The 19,552-nt window shown below is 38.2% G+C and overlaps 1 protein-coding gene across 1 annotated transcript; it reads left to right on the forward strand.

Moving 5' to 3' along the window:
* Positions 1 to 1,706: 1,706 nt before the first annotated feature.
* Positions 1,707 to 18,510, forward strand: LOC147831432 (uncharacterized). The gene is made up of 5 exons (XM_087304808.1): positions 1,707 to 2,088; positions 2,695 to 2,804; positions 8,220 to 9,864; positions 10,301 to 10,361; positions 15,114 to 18,510. The coding sequence occupies exons 2-5, from the start codon at positions 2,750 to 2,752 to the stop codon at positions 16,323 to 16,325; spliced, it is 2,973 nt and encodes a 990-aa protein (XP_087160934.1). The 5' UTR covers positions 1,707 to 2,088; positions 2,695 to 2,749; the 3' UTR covers positions 16,326 to 18,510.
* Positions 18,511 to 19,552: the final 1,042 nt, after the last annotated feature.

The following is a 19,552-nucleotide window of genomic DNA, read 5'->3' on the forward strand; positions in this document are numbered from 1 at the left end:
AACTCGCAATTCTGACTTAATAACTCGCAATTCCGACTTAATAACTCGCAATTCCGACTTAATAACTCGCAATTCCGACTTAATAACTCGCAATTCTGACTTAATAACTCGCAATTCTGACTTAATAACTCACAATTCTGACTTAATAACTCACAATTCTGACTGTATAACTCGCAATTCTGACTTTACAACTCGCAATTCTGACTTAATAACTCGCAATTCTGACTTAATAACTCGCAATTTTGACTTAATAACTCGCAATTCCGACTTTATAACTCGCAATTCCGACTTAATAACTCGCAATTCTGACTTAATAACTCGCAATTCTGACTTAATAACTCACAATTCTGACTGTATAACTCGCAATTCTGACTTAATAACTTGCAATTCTGACTTAATAACTCGCAATTTTGACTTAATAACTCGCAATTCCGACTTTATAACTCGCAATTCCGACTTTATAACTCGCAATTCTGACTTAATAACTCGCAATTCTGACTTAATAACTCACAATTCTGACTTAATAACTCACAATTCTGACTGTATAACTCGCAATTCTGACTTTATAACTCGCAATTCTGACTTAATAACTCGCAATTCTGACTTAATAACTCGCAATTTTGACTTAATAACTCGCAATTCCGACTTAATAACTCGCAATTCTGACTTTATAACTCGCAATTCTGACTTAATAACTCGCAATTCTGACTTTATAACTCACAATTCTGAATTTATAACTCACAATTTTAAAAAAATTTAATTTATTTATTTTATTTATTTTAAAATCAGTGGCAGGAACAGGCTTTTATACATTACAGTTACATATTACTTATATTCTTGTGAGAATGTTATTTGTATGCATATGCTGAAACGTACATCTCTCATGGGAATATCTTAATCCCTTAATCTGCACAGATAGACCGACACTATTCTAAACACCTGAGTATTGCAGTTTCGCTGTACAACCACAAGTCGGCACTCACAACCTTTCAGATTTGGCAGTACAGGTGTTTTGATTATGGTCTGTGTCTGCAAATCGAGAGATTCAGCCAGTGGTGTCTATGACAACATTCTGATGGTGTCACGGATAAGAAGTAAAATAAAACCTGACTTTTTCTCAACCACGTTCCTGGAGGACCACCAGCTCTGAACATTTGCCATTTCTCCTTTACCCAGGGCTGGCCAAACTCCATCCTAGAGGGCCGGTGTCCCGGAAAGTTTAGTTGCAACCCCAATCAGACACACCTGAGCTAGCTAATCAAGCTTTTACTAGGCTTTCTTGAAACGTTTGTGCAGTTTTGAGACCAGTTGGAACTAAAATGTGCAGGACCCTGGCCCTCCAGGACTGAGTTTGGACACCCCTGCCTTACCCAAACACAGCTGATTGAGATCATCAGCTCATTAACAGAAACTGAAAGACCTGTAATGGCTGTGACAGACAAAGGAGAAATTCAAAACATGCAGTGCTGGTGGTCATCCAGGAACATGGCTGAGAAACACTGATTCAGTGCACTAAAGGTTCATGAAACCATAAAACACAGTTTTTAAAATGTAACTGATGTTTTCTTTTATTTAAGCGAATTTTAACAACATTTTATGTGTTTAATAAACGATACATCACGCCACACAAGATTAAGACGGCCTTTTTTGTCTACATTTAGTGATTGTTTTGGCTTCTCAGCAGAGGAGCGTTTTGTTGACCTTTTGTTGCTCCCGCCTCGCCGTGATGACGTCAGCACTGACGCGTTCATTCAGCGTCGAGTAGATCGGATATGCGGCCGGCCGGAAGTGCGATATGCACATTATTAAAGCAGCATTTTTTATGACACTGTATAACAATAATTGATATTTTACAGTACTGTGAGGGTTGGGGTGGGGGTAGGCGTTAAAAAATAAAATTTATTGGGTAATTTAATAGGTACAACTACAGTTTTTACATTACTGTGACGGTTGGGTTTAGGGTTGGGGTGGGGGTTGACGGTAATAAAATACAACAAATGAGAAATTTAATAAATAATAGAAATAATTCGCGGTAACTTCCGGCCGCAAACGTATCCGCTCTAGCAACAACCAGTCTTCAGAGCTGAGGTGAGTCGTTGACGCTTTTTCTCGTGTTTACACAACAATAAAACACACTTTACAGTTTATTAAAGCGACAATCTGCGACTAGTTTCTGCATTGAGTTCACCTCTATCTGTGTGTCTGCTGACCAAAACAATACAGCAGGCGGAGAGGAGCTCTGAGAGGACAATATGAGTGAATGTGTTTGAGTTTTACTTAGTACATTTGTGAATCTTCTGTGTCAGATATATAAAGTTTTATGCAGAAAATATTAAATTAATAGCTTGTGGTGCGCTTATATTTTTTAAGATTTTGTAATTTCTCAGTTCTGTAGATGTGCTAGTGCTAACAGTTCAATTACTTTATCGGTGTGTACTTAATTAAAACTAGGTTTTGATATAGATGTACAAATAGTTTTGTTAATTACAATAGTCATTAGTTCATCCTGCAAACACTGAGTGTAAAACACACTGATCTGCTGCTCCTGAATGTCAGATATTCAGATCTGCAAATTCCCACATTAAGCTAATTGTATCGGTGTCAACTGACTTGAGCAAATTACACAATCAAATATTGTATTAACTATAAGATATACTATGATTTAATCATATTTCTCTGTTTGTTCTCCTGAAGCTCTGCCGCCATCAGTGAAAGAGAAAGACAGAGTTTATTGAAGGACAGTGAGAAGATGAGTGATCCAGAACCCTGCAGAATTAAACAGGAAGAGACTGAAGAACTAATAGGTTTGTGTTTATTCATTACTCTTCAATAATGAGGCTGAACAACAGTGAGGTTGTTAATCTGACATTCGTCTTTGCTGCTGTATTGATCATAACTGGAGAAAACTGGACACTCACTGACCGCAGTGAAACTGAGCAATCTCCAGCTCTCTCTGTAAATAAGCTTGAGTGTTCTCCGTCAGTGACTGATGGGCGTCGGTCTGTTCAGATACTGTTTTTTTTTCTCATTGCCAGTTTCACTTGATATTGGAGAGCGTTTACTCTTTGTGAGAGCAGTGAACACAATATATTTATTTGCATATATTTTTAAACAGGAAAATTTAGCATAATTGCTGTTTTTCCGCCGTTTCCGGCTCTGCAGAACATACACACACACACACACACCCTTACATTTCATCCAACACCACATGAAAGTCAACAAATACATGAAATTGAGAGAAGCAGGCTACTTTATTTCAGTGGCTGTAGCGATACTTGACCATCAAAGTTTTCTTTTATTTTGTATTATTTGAACACAGAAAAAACATGCCGTAGACGATTAGCATATAGCTGTGTGCATAGATATACATGTAATAACCAACCATATAGGTTGTTAAATAATCATTTTAATAATAATGCCAACAACAACAATAGTGAAATAAAGAAACAACTGAAGAATAAATGACAAAGACATACTAAAACAAATAAAAATAAATTAATTAATATACAGTCGGAGTCAGAATTATTAGCTTCCTTTGAATTTATTTTCTATTTTTAAATATTTCCCAAATGATGTTTAACAGAGCAAGGAAATGTTCACAGCATGTCTGATAATGTTTTTTTTTCTTCTAGAGAAAGTCTAATTTGTTTTATTTTAGTTAGAATAAAAGCAGTTTTTATTTTTTTAACACCATTTTAAGGTCAATATTATTAGCCCCTTTAAGCTATTTTTTATTTTTGATAGTCGACAGAACAAACCATTGTTAAACAATGACTTTCCTAGTTACCCTAACCTGCCTAGTTAACCTAATTAACCTAGTTAAGCCTTTAAATGTCACTTTAAGCTGTATAGAAGTGTCTTGAAGAATATCTAGTCAAATATTATTTACTGTCATCATGACAAAGATAAAATAAATCAGTTATTAGAAATAAGTTATTAAAACTACTTCAACTGTATAAACACAGACACACACATGCATACACAGAAAACAAATTTCCAAACCAAAAAAAGGCAATTAACCATATCTGTATTAAAAGTTAAGGGTAAAATTAAGCCAATTAAAAAATAAATAAATGAATAGTAATAGACAAATAGAAATAGATGTGCTAAATCGCGCTGAAAGAGGTCTACAGCAATAAAGAAAAGTTATTAGAAGACCAAACAGGGAATCCTAAACAATTATATAACGGAAAAAAAGTACATACATCTATAAAGAGGGAAAATAAATAAATAAATAAATTAATTAATTAATAAAAATAAGTAAATAAATAAAATGATGGGGTCTGGAACCAGACGTTTTTGCTTTTTGATGTCTCCTTGATTCAAATTAGTAAACCTTTAAGTTTTCCCAATGTTGTTGGGGATGAAGATTAAGGCCCAATCCCGATTCTACCCCTTAGCCCCTCCCCTTACCACTACCCCTCATTTTGCACATTCACCTCAAGGGTTAGGGCTGTCCCAATTCTCTTTAGCTTGAATGTGTAGGGCTAAGGCAGGGGTCAGCAACCCGCGGCTCTAGAGCCGCATGCGGCTCTTTAGCGCTGCCCTTGTGGCTCCCTGAAGCTTTTTAAAAAATGTTCAAAAAGATGGGGAAGGTTAGCATATATTTTTGTTTTAATATGATTTCTATAGGAGGACAAACATTTTTAACGTTTTCAAATGCTGTAAAAGTGTGTAGAGTTAATATTTAATTTCAACATTTCTGTCAACGAAGATTTGCGTCATAGCCTGCGACACAGGTTTCTATCAGCAGGGCGGGATGCCAGGCAGGTTGTTGTAAACAAATCGGGAGATAATAAAGCATGGAAAGCCGTTCACAGATGGTGACCAACCACTTGATTTCAGTGGCTATTTAATCATGAAGGCTCATTATGTATTTGTAGCCAACTAAGTAATTTTTATAGTAGGCTAATATAGCTACTATATATACACATACAGCATGTGTTTCCTTCATTATAAGGCTTATATAAGGCTTTACATTTTTTGCGGCTCCAAACATATTTGTTTTTTTGTTTTTTTTTGGTCCAATATGGCTCTTTCAACATGTTGGGTTGCCGACCCCTGGGCTAAGGGGAAAATGTGAACATCCCTTCAAACGAAGATTTTTCAGGACCACAGTCGAAAACCAAGGGGAAAGGAAATTTCCCAGAATACACCAGCCTCAATGGCAGTATTGCTGAACCCGGAAGTGAGGAGATCCACAAATTAGTATTTTTTTTTCATTATTATGAATGTTTACAACAAACAAGCAGATGTTTTAATACATTCATAACCGCGTTCATGTTTTACTGTCATGCTTTTAAAAAAACGATTAACTAAAAACGCTAAATTGCACAATAATCCATAATAATTCATTTAATTTAATCCATAATAATAACTCCTCTACAGCAGTCCCACAACATTCTGACACTCGATGACACTGGAATACCCTGTCAGTAATGTCTAGCGGCTTAGAATGGGCTGTTTACAGTGTCTGCTATAATGTTAAGGTTGTTTTCGTGCGTTTACATTGATGAATATGGCCACTGTGTAAATGCGCAGTACAGTTACGATCTTATTCCCACATTAGATCGTTATGATAACGTGATATATGCCTTCAGTGATGTCCTGAATGTAAATACCAAAAATAGCACAACTGGAATCACTACAGCAGTCGCCTTCGTCTGACCTCATATGAAGCAAGAGATCACGATGACATATGATGACGTGGTGTGCAGGTGCTGTAGTACTGTCCCAATTCTTACTCCCCGTACACACAGGGCGTCAGCGTCAATGCTTCCCATTCACTTTAAATGGGTGACGTCAGGAGTTGCCGAACTGCATTGTGGATCCGTCAGCGCCGCTTCAGAGGCATTGCTCGCTGTAGAAGTTGGAACTAGCTCAATTTGTCAAGCGCCGACGGAAGCGTCAGCCAATCAGATCGCTGTATGCAAATACACCAGCTAGACAGTGGCCTATTGCTGACTGAATTTCATTGGCTGTCGCTGCTATAACGATCGCTTCAGCCCCAACTTCAGACACGCCCTCAGTCAAGTGTTGACGCTGAAGCCCCGTGTGAATGGGGCGTTAGGAGTACATCTTGAAGCCCTTCTCCTTAACCCTCAGTTGTAAGAGCCAAGTGGAAGGAGTACAAAAATAGAATTGGGATTGGGCAGTTAAAGATAAAGTCTGGTGAGTCCGATGAATAGAAGACTAAGAGTCGAAGATGTAAATAAAAATTGAAAATTGTATTGAATATAGTTTGTAGTTCTGTGGCAGAAGGGTTCACACTCAAGCTGAGTTCGCAGGCAAGCGAAAGCAGTGCGTGAGCAGCGCGTGAGCAGCGCGTATGTCGAGCAGAAGCAGCACGCTGGCATTTGCCTTTCACACCTGCTGCGTCTGCAGCGCGCAGCTCTCCGGCAGCTGCTGCAGAGATCAACATATCGCTGTCTATTCTGTCTAGTTAGCCATGTCTCTCTATATACAAATACACTTTTCAAACTTTTCATCTGCACCAAGACCCCTCCTATGCTGTTTCTTTAACCTGCAAATGTTTATTTTACAAATTTTATAGATCAAACAGTACTGTATGCTTCTCAAGCTCTATGAGGAGTACGTGTCTACAGTCAGAAGACAATCGCCTGTGATATCATGTCATTTGGTTTTTGATTGTCAGGATGTTGTAAGCCTATAGTTATAATAATATCTATACAGTATAGTTATAATGATATTTATACATGATCCACTTCAGTAATGTCCAGCGGCAGAGTAAAAGCATGTTAATTCATGCTCGTGCAAAGGATGAGACGGATAAAAGTGATCAATGCAGGCACTTCTTTTACTTATTTTCGTGTTTTCCGGTTCACAGTGCAAACAGCTCCCAGGTGGAATAACTTGAGCGAACATAAAGCAAAGCCGAATAAAGCTTTCTTCCTCTGCTTGAGCAGCACAGCACACAGCGAGTTCACATCATCCAGCTTGCGTGTCGAACTACACTACCCACAATACACTTCGCTATGGACTACGATTCCCGTAAATCACTTCCCCCCTCCAACAAAACTGATACTAAAATTGTTCTACTATTGGTTTTGTAGTTCGGGCCGAAATAAAGGTTTGTTGCAGCTTTTAATCGTTTAAGTTCATTTGATTGACTATATATAAATCAGTTGATATTATTGACACATTTATTGGGTAAAATTGTTACTTTTTACTGTCATTCAATGTGTTTAGGTCATTATCAATGCACTGTCACTTTAATTGAGCGTAAGCAGCGCATCAAAAATAGACCCGGCGCCGAAACTATCGCTGCACTGCTGCTTCAGCGACGCTCACGCCTCGCACTGACGCGCTGCTTCTGCGTGCGGTATGAAAGCTCTAATCTGTTAACATGGACGCTGAAAACTCACGCTCTGCTCACGCGCCGCCGACGATTGCGGTGTGAAACAGGCATTACAGTACAACAATGCAGCATTATGATACACATTCTCTAGCTCAGTGGTTCTCAAAGTGGGGGTCGGGACCCCCCGAGGGGTCGCGGGGCAATGAAGGGGGGGTCGCCTGGTGATTTCCAAAAATCTATTTATTTTTATTAAACCATAAGAATTAACATATTTTATCCATAACTATACTGAAAATAAAAATAGTCGTTTATAGTGACTATATACTATATAGTTACTATAGTAGCTTATAGTTACTAGTTCTATTGGATTGCGACCCCTGGGGTAATTACAGTATATTAAAGGCAGCAATAGCGTCAGAAGCATTTTGATTTTATAACATCAGGTTAAACTTTCTGGCACATTTAAAGCACTGACACAAATTTAATTGGTGTGTCTGCGTCATTGCATGCAAGGTTTCTGTATTCATAACCACCTCAGAGGATATTGGGGGTCGCGAGTCACTGGCATTGTTATTTTGGGGGTCGCGGGCTGAAAAGTTTGGGAACCCCTGCTCTAGCTGATGTGACGCTCTAAAAGAATAACAACCCTCGTCACTCTGTTTTCTGCTGGTTTAAACCGTATGAAGTCAGCCCAACCATGAGCGATCTTATAAGCTAAACAACCGTTTTTAAACTTGATGTTTTCCCTAATAAGCAGGCTCTGGGTTTTTAAGATAGTACAATGAAAACTAAACTTCCTAAAATAAGCTATTTTAAATTGTACATTGTTACACACTTTTTGTGTGTTTTAATATATTCTGTAATAAACTAGCATCTTTAAATGTAGCTTGTTAATTTTCAGATGTGAAGAGTGAAGAACTGAGCGAAGATGAGGAGAAACCGTACCAGTGTTCAGACTGCGACATGAGATTCAGTGATTTAGGAAACCTGAATTCACATAAGAAGATCCACACTGGAGAGAAACCACACAGATGTGATCAATGCGGCAAAACATTCATGATGCCTTCACAGCTGAAGAACCATCTTAGAGTTCATACAAAGGAGAAGCCGTATTCATGCTCCGAGTGCGGGAAGAGTTTTAGACAGCCGTCAAATTTAATATCGCATCAGAAGATCCACACTGGTGTGAAAGAGCATGTGTGCATTGAGTGTGGGAAGAGTTTCATCAGAGCTGGAGGATTGAAAACTCACCAGAGGATTCACACCGGAGAGAAACCGTACAAGTGTTCACACTGCGACCGGAGATTCAGTCAGTTACAAATAGCGAAAGTACATGAGAGGACTCACACCGGAGAGAAGCCGTACGCTTGTACCGAGTGTGGGAAGAGCTTCAGATCATCAGCAATCCTGAAACAACACATGAAGATCCACACTGGAGAGAAACCTTACAAGTGTTCACACTGCGACAAGAGATTCAGGCATTCAAAAACCTTGACTTCACACATGCTGATCCACACTGGAGAGAAAACACACAAGTGCGATCAATGCGGCAGAACGTTTAAGAGGCCTGCAGAGCTGAAGAAACATATTAGAGTTCATACAAAGGAGAAGCCTTATTCATGTTCTGTGTGCGGGAACAGTTTCAGTAACGGCTCCAATTTAATAACACATCAGAAGATCCACACTGGTGTGAAAGAGCATGTGTGCCTTGAGTGTGGGAAGAGTTTTAGTAGAGCTGGGGAATTGAAAAATCACCATCGGATCCACACCGGAGAGAAACCGTACAAGTGTTCACACTGCGACAAGAGATTCGGTCAGAAACGATCACTGAAGGGACATGAGAGTATTCACACTGGAGAGAGACCGTACACATGTACTCAGTGTGGGAAGAGCTTCAGATCATCAACAATCCTTCAACAACACATGAAGATCCACACTGGAGAGAAAAATCACGAATGTGATCAATGCGGCAAAACATTTCTCTGGACTTCAGATCTAAAGGAGCATCTTAGAATTCATACAAAGGAGAAGTTTTATTCATGTTTAGAGTGTGGGAAGAGTTTTACGCAACGGTCAAGTTTAAGACAACATCAGATGATCCACACTGGTGTGAGAGAGTTTGTCTGCTTTGACTGTAAGAAGACTTTTATTACATCTAGTGCCTTGAAACAGCACCAGAAGATTCACACTGGAGAGAGAACTTACGTTTGTTCACACTGCGACAAAGCATTCCTTCATGCAGCACATCTGAAAATACATGAGCGGATTCACACTGGAGAGAAACCGTACACGTGTACTCACTGTGGGAAGAGCTTCAGAGCTTCATCATCCCTTCATTCACACATGCGGATGCACACTGGAGAGAAACCGTACACGTGTACTCAGTGTGGGAGGAGCTTTACAGCTTCATCGTCCCTTAATTCACACATGCTGATCCACAATGGAGAGAAAACACACAAATGTGATCAGTGCAGCAAGACATTTTTAAGGGCTTCAGGGCTGAAGAAACATCTTGGAGTTCATTCAAAGGAGGAGCCTTTTCATTAGCATCAACAAAAATGACCTTCCTGAAAACCCTCTTGTGCATTCACAAACACAGGACTTCACAGTCAAATGTGTGTGTTAATGAATTCCAGTAATTTGTAAATAGAGCACAAGTTCAATCACAATTTTGTTTATTTTTTTATAATCACTTTTCAGGACGTTCACCTTTATTGGATAGGAAAGTAGAAAGAATTGACAGGAAAGCATGGGGAGCAGAAAGAGGGGGAGGATCGGCGTAGAACCACAAGGCGGGAATCAAACTCGGGTCGCCGTGAGCACCGGAGTGCATGTGTCGACGCTCTACACCACTGGCGCCGACTAGTTCAATCACAATTAGCATAATCCCCAGCTATTATTATTAATAACAATAAGGTCACCTGATATGATTGGTCCTGCTAATAATAACTCTGAGGACCCCAAAATGGTGTTGGTTCTTAGTATTGTCCAAGTTACCCCCAGAGGCGACCCTGGACAAGCTATTCACATCAGAGCTCCGAGTGTAAACATACTATAGACGGGCATAGATTATTTTATTTATCTTGATTAATCTCACTGTAATCTTTAAATTAATCTAGATTAAAATGGCTTATTTGAATTCCGGCAAAGGCATTCAGAACATGTTTGCTACCCAAATAATAAGTCTTTGAGAACGGGTTTTTCAAGCCAGGTGGCGCATCAGACCAGGGGCTCATCTCCTGTTTCCAAAATGCATCATAAACTACTTGAGGAACTGTTCTACTATGATAATTGGTGATGAAAATAAATGATGTTCAATAAGATGTGCTTGTGTTTACTCACTGTTCATTCAGTAAAACATGAATGTTAAACTGTAGGCCTACATGAGCTCCAAACAGCCATTTTTGATGACCTTAATCCGACTAAAGTCATAACTGAACTGAACAGAAATGGAATTAAGACGTGGATATGCAGATATTAGTGGCATTACTGAAGTAAACTCTACAATTAAACTATTACCGCCATGTAGAACTTTTCACCATATTTTCTGACAAGATCCACACATAACGAAATGCAGAGGTTTTTTGCTTTCCATTTGGCGTGCGTTATTAAATTTCGTAACACTCACCAGTCCTTACTCCTTATTTGCATCTAATACTCCAGTTTGTCACGGGGGCATGAGTGAAATGTTTATGAGCGAAAGTGAAACTGCTGAACTGCAGTTAAAGTCACCCAAAATTAGCATTGACACGTGAACAAAGAGTCAGAATATTCACATTTATTTATACTAAATTGTTTAATAATCCTTCTATCAAGATCCATTTTCATACCACATACATGTTTTTATGAATTTATTATGTCTCATATTGATACATCGAGCCCTTCGGTAATTTTCTTTGCTCAAAACTATTTAAATTTTTGTTATAAAAAAAGTGTCCCCATAACATTTTGACAAAATAGAACATTTCAGGCAGTTTGTCTCTGTTTATTTTTCTCTTATTTTGTCTCTGTCTTTTATTTCACTTTGTGAGAAGTGTGATAGCGGTTTCAGTGAATAATTCATGCAAAGACAAACCTTAAACCTTTCACAGTATGCATGTGAGAAGTGTTGGCTTTTTTAAGTTAATTTGCCCTTTAGGACTCCCATATCTATCATTTTGCTTTGACAAATGTAGCACAAAAAGTCCAAAAGCAAGGCATGTCAAGGTGCTATACTCGTTTAGTGAGGAAAACGAAATCATTTGGGGTAGGATGAGATGTAAATCTTTGTGACTCATTACATGCGTTTTATACTTTTACTACTTCATACTATTTCAGATGTGTTCAGAACTGCTAAATGTTTTTTGATTGAACTTTGACGCATGTTAACGAGGGAGCACACGCCTCGCCGTGATGACGTCAGCGCTGACGCGTTCACCCAGCGTCGAGTCTTCAGAGCTGAGGTGAGTCGTTGACGCTTTTTCTCGTGTTTACACAACAATAAAACACACTTTACAGTTTATTAAAGCGACAATCTGCGACTAGTTTCTGCATTGAGTTCACCTCTATCTGTGTGTCTGCCGACCAAAACAATACTGCAGGCAGAGAGCAGCTCTGAGAGGACAATATGAAGTGTTTGTGCCTTACTTTGTTAGTAACGTTTCATTTGTATTTGTAATATCGCAGAGTATGATCTGTGAATTGAAATAATGTGAATCTGCTGTGTCAGATATATGAAGTTTGATGCAGAAAACATTAAATTAGTAGTTTGTGGTGCGCTTTGTTTTTGAATATTTTGTAATTTATCAGTTCTGTAGATGTGCTAGAGCTAACAATCAAATTACTTTATTAGTATGAATACTTAAAACTAGATATTGATATAAATTTACATATTTTTGTAATAATTTATTACAATAGTGATTGTATTCTGATGCACATCAATATTCAGGTCTACAAATTCCCACATTAAGTTATTTGTACTTGTGTCAACTGACTTGAGCAAATTACATACTCAAATATTGTATTAACTACAAGATATAACATCATAATATAATTTAATCAGATTTCTCTCTTTATTCTTCTGAAGCTCTGCCGCCATCAGTGAAAGACAAATGCAGAGTTTATTGAAGGACAGTGAGAAGATGAGTGATCCAGAACCCTGCAGAATTAAACAGGAAGAGACTGAAGAACTAATAGGTTTGTGTTCATTCATTACTCTTCAATAATGAGGCAGAACAACAGTGAGGTTGTTTATCCAACATTCATCTTCGCTGCTGCATTGATTATAACTGGAGAAAACTGGACACTCACTGACCAAGTGCCAATTTCAGCTTGATAGTTGACCATTAAATGATGAGCAAGAGATTTTAAAAGGAAATATCTCAGTGGCTTAGAGTTTTTCAAAAGCCGGTAACGGCAAAAGATTCATTTGCACAGATATAGTCGAATGATTAAATCTTGAAAAAATGTTTTGGTACCAAGGCACAGAGAGCTGCAGAAGTGCTACTGTTTAGGATTAGAAAGCACAGTTGAATGCTAGCGTTCATAACTCAAGTTTGAAATGTTAAGAGCAGTGATGTGTCCTTCCATAAAGTCTGTTGTGGATCTCATACAGCAAGTGGTGTCCAAACAGCTCACACTCATTCAGCATATTTTCATTCAGAATGTTTTAAATGAAATTTGATACCGCTTGGCGAACGGAAAGAAAAACCATCTCGGGACTCACGTGATCCTTTAAGGTAATCAAAAATCGCTGTTTACATGGTCGACTCTTAATCAGTATTCTCTTAATCATCAAAGCGGAGTATTGGTTTCCATGTAAATCAAGTCCCAGATGAATTCGCAAGCTGTCAAAGACAGCCCATTTCTCCTCCTTTAAGCTGCATCCGTGAGCCCTCAAATGTTTTATTAAGTTTGATGTGTTTCCCCTCTTTTGTTAAGCATCTGCTTCACGTTCCTCTGTCAGAATCTTTGCTTGTAAAAGACAGCCATAGTTTAGATCGCTTAGTTCAAGCTAATTTGATGAACGCGATCGTGCTTGTTGATGAATCTGAAGTAGGGTTGGGCATCTAAGCTATAATGCCGATCCGATACGCATCTCGATACAAAGAATACGATCCGATATATTAGCGATACATTTGTGACATATTGCGATGCAACACGATACGATTCACACCCATATCACGATACGATGCGATATTTCAGCACTAACTAATTAGATCAAGTTTATGAGATGATGTGAAAGAGGATGCTGTGCCATTGAATGAGTTTGATTATTTATTAACCAAGCAAAACCAAGACTTTTTTTTACAAACTGGCTTTTCTCTCAGAGCCAGAGTGTCAGTTTACAGTAGAGGGACATTTTAGAACATACAGCACATATTATTCAAGTATTTTCAAGATAAACAGAATGTATAAGTGCAATATATATTAAAAAAATATGTATATATTTGCACTCTTTCAACATAAATAAATTTAGCATTGCACAACAAGAATTGTGATTTAACTTTTCAACTATGAAAACAAGTTTTACAAAGATATATTTTGCCACTGAATATTTAAAACTTAAGGTTGTGAACTAGCAGTGTTATGCTGCTTTGAAACATCACTGTCACTGTGAACAACAGGCTAATAAAAATATAACAAACCAGCAATCTTCTTGCTGTGAGGTGGTCAAACTACCCACTGTGCCACCGTGACACCCAATTATTTTTATCATTATTATTATTAATATTATTATTATAATTAAATAAAAATTAACAGGAGGAGGTGTTTAAAACCTTCGTTCTCCGTGACACTAGGCTGAATATCTTTGCAGATGAACAATGCAATAGCATTCGTTATTGGCGTAGAGCGAGCAGAACTGTTGCGCATGGAAAAAAAACTTGCAATGCTTTTCTCACCACTTTTGGAGCTGGTTGAAGCAGTGCGAAAGCCGGGGATGCAGAAACACTGGAAGATGCTTTCACAACAACACCGTGGCGCCGCTTCAAGTGAGATATCAGATTAGTCGTACTGCCCGCGTATTTTACAGATGCGCGGCACATTTTGCAAATTGCATCTGTCCTGTCATGTCGTCCATCCTTAAATCCATAATGTTGCTTGCCATACTTTAGATTTAAAACTCAGTGGGGAATAAAATGTTTGTTTTGCTTCTCGCGCTTTCTGAGGGCGCTCCACTAGCTTCATCCGCACACCTGATACACTGAGTTGTAGTGTGTGCACATCCGCAAATCCGTTGCTAAGGCTTACTTTATGTAGGTCGATTAAATTATGCGCCAAAAACAGGTTGACAACACTTGTTAATAAATAAAAAATACATTCTATATTAAAAATATAAGCTGTATCTCGGAAAATCGAGATGCATCGGTTTTTGCGAGATGCATCTCGATTTGCTTCCAAAATTTCATTCATCCTCTGCTGCTCAACCGATGCACTCGCATCGTGCACGCGCATGACCGCGTATCGATACATATCGGTTAATCTTCCCATCCCTAATCTGAAGGGATCCCTCTCGCTCACCAGCACTGCGTGCATTGTCTGTGTGTATGTGTGTGTTTTTGAAATTTAAATGGCGTTTACATGCCTGTGTTTTTATTTCTGTAATAAATACGGCGTTTCGTGATTAATCATGATTAATTACAAAAAAGTGTGATTAGTTGCGTTTTAAAACATTTGACCGCCCTAGTTTAAATATATTATTGCAGCCGTATTTAATAAAGAATTTCTAATAAACGTATAGTAAATAAACTATATTAAATAGTACATTGTTACATACTTTTTATTTATATTTTAACATATGCTGTATTAATTTTCAGATGTGAAGGTGAAGGAGGAGAGTGAAGAACTGAGTGAAGCTGAGGAGAAACATCATGTCAAGAGGGAAGAAGAAACTCAATCAGAGACTGAAGATAGTTTTGTAATAGAAAGAACAGTAAGTGGTTTCACCTGCGCTCAGTGTGGAAAGAGTTTCAGGCACAAATACCATCTCAAGCGTCACATGATCATTCACACTGGAGAGAAACCGTACCAGTGTTCACACTGCGACAAGAGATTCGGTGATTCAGGAAACCTGAATTCACACATGCTGGTCCACACCGGAGAGAAAACACACAAGTGTGATCAGTGCGGCAAAACATTTATGAGGTTTTCAGAGCTGAAGAGCCATCGAACAGTTCACACAAACAAAAAGCCGTACTCATGTTCTGAGTGCGGGAACAGTTTTAGTAATTGGTCAAATCTAAAAGCACATCAGAAGATCCACACTGGCGTGAGAGAGTTTGTGTGCTTTGACTGTGGGAAGAGTTTCATCAGAGCTGGAGGGTTGAAAAATCACCAGAGGATTCACACCGGAGAGAAACCGTACAAGTGTTCACACTGCGACAAGAGCTTCAATCAGTTACAAATATTGAAAGTACATAGGAGGACTCACACCGGAGAGAAGCCGTACACTTGTACTCACTGTGGGAAGAGCTTTAGACAATCGCCAAACTTTTATCGACACCTGCTGATCCACACTGGAGAGAAACCACACAAATGTGACCACTGCAGCAAAACATTTCTCTGGCCTTCAGAGCTGAAGGATCACCTCAGAGTTCATACAAACGAGAAGCCGTATGCATGCTCAGAATGTGGGAAGAGTTTCACTCAACAGTCAAATCTGAGACAACATCAGAAGATCCACGCTAGTGTGAGAAAGTTTGTGTGCTCGGAGTGTGGGAAGGCTTTTATTAAAGCCGTGAGTTTGAGACAGCACCAGACGATTCACACAGGAGAGAGACCGTACGTGTGTTTACAGTGCAACAAAACATTCAGAGATGCGGGATACCTGAAAGCGCATGAGCGGATCCACACTGGAGAGAAGCCGTACACGTGTACTCACTGTGGGAGGAGCTTTACAGTTTCATCATCTCTTAATTCACACATGCTGATCCACACTGGAGAGAAAACGCACAAATGTGATCAGTGCGACAAGACATTTTTGAGGGCTTCACAGCTGAAGAACCATCTTAGAGTTCATACAAAGTAGAAGCCTTTTCATTAAGAAATAGGTTTACACATCTGCAAAATTGACCTTGCTGAAAACTCTCTTCTGCATTCACAAACACAAGATTAATAATTAATAATTCCCTACATTTATACAGCACTTTTCTAAACACTCAAAGCGCTTTACAGAATTGGGGGATCTCCTCATCCAACACCAGTGTGCAGCATACATCTGGATGAGGTGACGGTAGCCATATTGCGCCAGACAGCACACCAGCTGATTGGTGGAGAGGAGACTGAGTGATGAAGCCAAATATGGTTAGGAGGCCATGATGGACAGAGGCCAGTGAGCAAATTTGGCCAGGATGCCAGGGTTAAACACCTTTTTTTGAAGGACACGCTGGGATATTTAATGACCACAGACAGTCACGACCTCGTTTTAACGTCTCATCCGGAAGACGGTGCTCACTGAGCAGTATAGTGTCCGCTTTACTATACTGGGGCGTTAGGACCCTAACAAACCGCAGGTTGAGCGCCTCCTGTTGGCCTCACTAACACCACTTCCATCAGCAAGCTAGCTTTCCCCTGTGGTCTCTATGCAGTCAATCTAGGGCCATATATAATTGCAAATTAAAAGAAGGTTTGCAAACAAAAAAATAAGTATTGAGCAAAAAATTTGAAATAAATGCAAATCTCCAAAATTTACAAAGCAAATATTAATTTTGGAGAAATAAAAATGTATTCTGCTAACAAAAATAAAGAACTGCAACAGGAAAATAAAATTTTTGAGAAACAAAAATTAAATTTGCAAAAAAAAAAAAATGGAAATAAAATTCAAACAGTGCAAAAAATAAATAAATAAATAAAATATTTGCAATAAAAAAAACAATATATTTGCAACACATTTTATAGCATTGCCTTTACAAAAGCCCAAGTTTTCTTGACTCCACCCTCTTGTCAAATCGGCCACAAAGTGAACCGCGCAAAAACGTGAAGTGCAAAGTGAAAACAGCATTCACAAACAGTTGACTAAAAAGCAAATCAAAATGAGCATTGCAACTGGACAGGTGTTCAAAAGGGAAATGCTATAAAAATGTTTTGCAAATATTTTATTTATTATTTTATTTCTTGTTTTTTTGTTTGTAAATTTAGTTTTTATTTCTCAACTTCATTTTCCCTTTGCAGTTCTTTATTTTTGTTTGCAGAGTGAATTTATATTTTTCCAAAATTAATGTTCGCTTTAAAATTTTAAGAGATGTGCATATATTAATTTATTTGTTGCTCAATACTTCAATTTTCTTTGCAAGTTTATCCTCTTAAGGCCCAAGCTGTTTTTTTTACATGCATTTTTTTGTTTTTCTTTGCTATTTGGACTTATTAGAACCGTAATAGAAGTATTAGTATTAGTATCATCTTTTGATATGATGTACTTTCAGAGAAAAATGATGTCCATATATGTGGACCCGTGGTCCGAATTGACATAAAACACTTTTTCCTGACTGTTTTTAATGCATATATAACAGAAATTATAACTTGCTTTGACTATCAGAGAGTAAAAACAAAAAATGTTCCCATTTTGGACAGTTAAAAATAAAGTTTGGGACTTTTCATATGCTGCAAACAGTTGCAGGATGACACTGTATGTCTGTAACAAAATATAAAGCATTCAAAGTATTTTAAACAGCCTCTTAAGAGCTAAAATTTGCTGTCCACATATGTGGACACTCAAGCCCTAGGGGGCTATTTGACCCTAGATTGACTCCATAGGTCACCCATCGAAGTACTGACTGGGCGCAGCCCTGCTTAGCTTCAGTGGGTGACTATGTGAGAGTTGCAGAGAGCGAAGACATCTTAAGGGTTGATGTAAACTAATAAGGTAAAAAAATCCAGCTGTGCTGCGGAAAATATAATATCTGTGACAAAATAAAAAAACGTTATAAAATATGTTGTCAATAAATGTGTCCACTACGGTTTTTATTTGATCAGTTTGTTTAAAAGCATGATGGTAAAACACAAACGCTGTTATGAAGGTATTAAAACGTGTGCTCGTGTGTTGTAAAAATTTGTACTATTTATAATAAAACCTTGAGAGCTTGCGAATCTAAAGGTGAACACTAGTGGAAATGTTACTTGTATGTGTATGTTGAAATCTGAAGTTATATCTGCATATCTTATGTGCATCGTTGACTTTTTTTTAAACTGTACAAATAATAAATAGTTATACAAAAGTATTTGCATTCACGTGGCTTTATTGGTTTATAAAAACCATAAACAGTGACGTCCTGTATGTTTATTACCATAAAAAAACATGTGGCAATTAATGTGCTAACTATTTAAGTTGGAGATAGCCTAAGAAAATAAAAACCTAGATGACTTAGTGCAGTGTTTCTCAACCACGTTCTGGGAGGACCACCAGCTCTGCACATTTTCCTGGTCTCTTTAGCCAAACACACATGTGATCATCAGCTGATTAGCAGAGACTGAGGGACCTGTAATGGGTGTGACAGACAAAAGAGACATTCAAAACCTGTGGTGTTGGTGGTTCTCCAGGAACATGGTTGAGAACATGTTTTTTTTTTTTTTTTGAGATGGTGAGCGATAGCGATATATATTTGTGGCACACTGCAAAAGCACTATAAAGACAGATTTTAACTATGGCTATTGGTTGTCTTTGAGTTGGACTTTTGTTTTTTTGTGTTGTTTAAAACAAATTTGTTCTTCTGGTTCAAAAATAATTTTTCAACTAAACGTCACGGCAATGCCCGTACACAGTGGCATCCCTGCTGAAAAATCCGGCTTAAACCAGCCTAGGCTGGTTGCCTGGTTTTAGCTGGTCGACCAGGCTGGTTTGAGAGAGGTTTTGGCCATTTCCAGGCTGGTTTCCAGCCATTTCCAGCCTGGTTTTAGCTGGTCAGGCTGGAAAATGACCAACTTTATCCAGCTAAAACCAGCTTGACCAGCCTGGTTTAAGCTGGATATAGCTGGTTTTGGCTGGGCTCCCTGCCTGGCTAGGCTGGTCAAGCTGGTTTTAGCTGGTCATCTCCCAGCCTGTAATTCAGTAATTCAGCCCATTAATTCACGAGAAAGCGCTGGTTCGATACAATCACTGCACACTATTATGAATAACATTAACATTTTTAATGATACAGATTATCCAAGGTTTTTATATATATATATATATATATATATATATATATATATATATATATATATATATATATATATATATATATATATAGTTTTATTTGTTTTAAGATGTTAATTTGTGTA

The sequence above is a fragment of the Danio rerio genome, chromosome 22 (genome assembly GCF_052040795.2).
Source record: "Danio rerio strain M-AB ecotype USA chromosome 22, GRCz13ab, whole genome shotgun sequence".
Classification (NCBI taxonomy): Eukaryota; Metazoa; Chordata; class Actinopteri; order Cypriniformes; family Danionidae; genus Danio; species Danio rerio.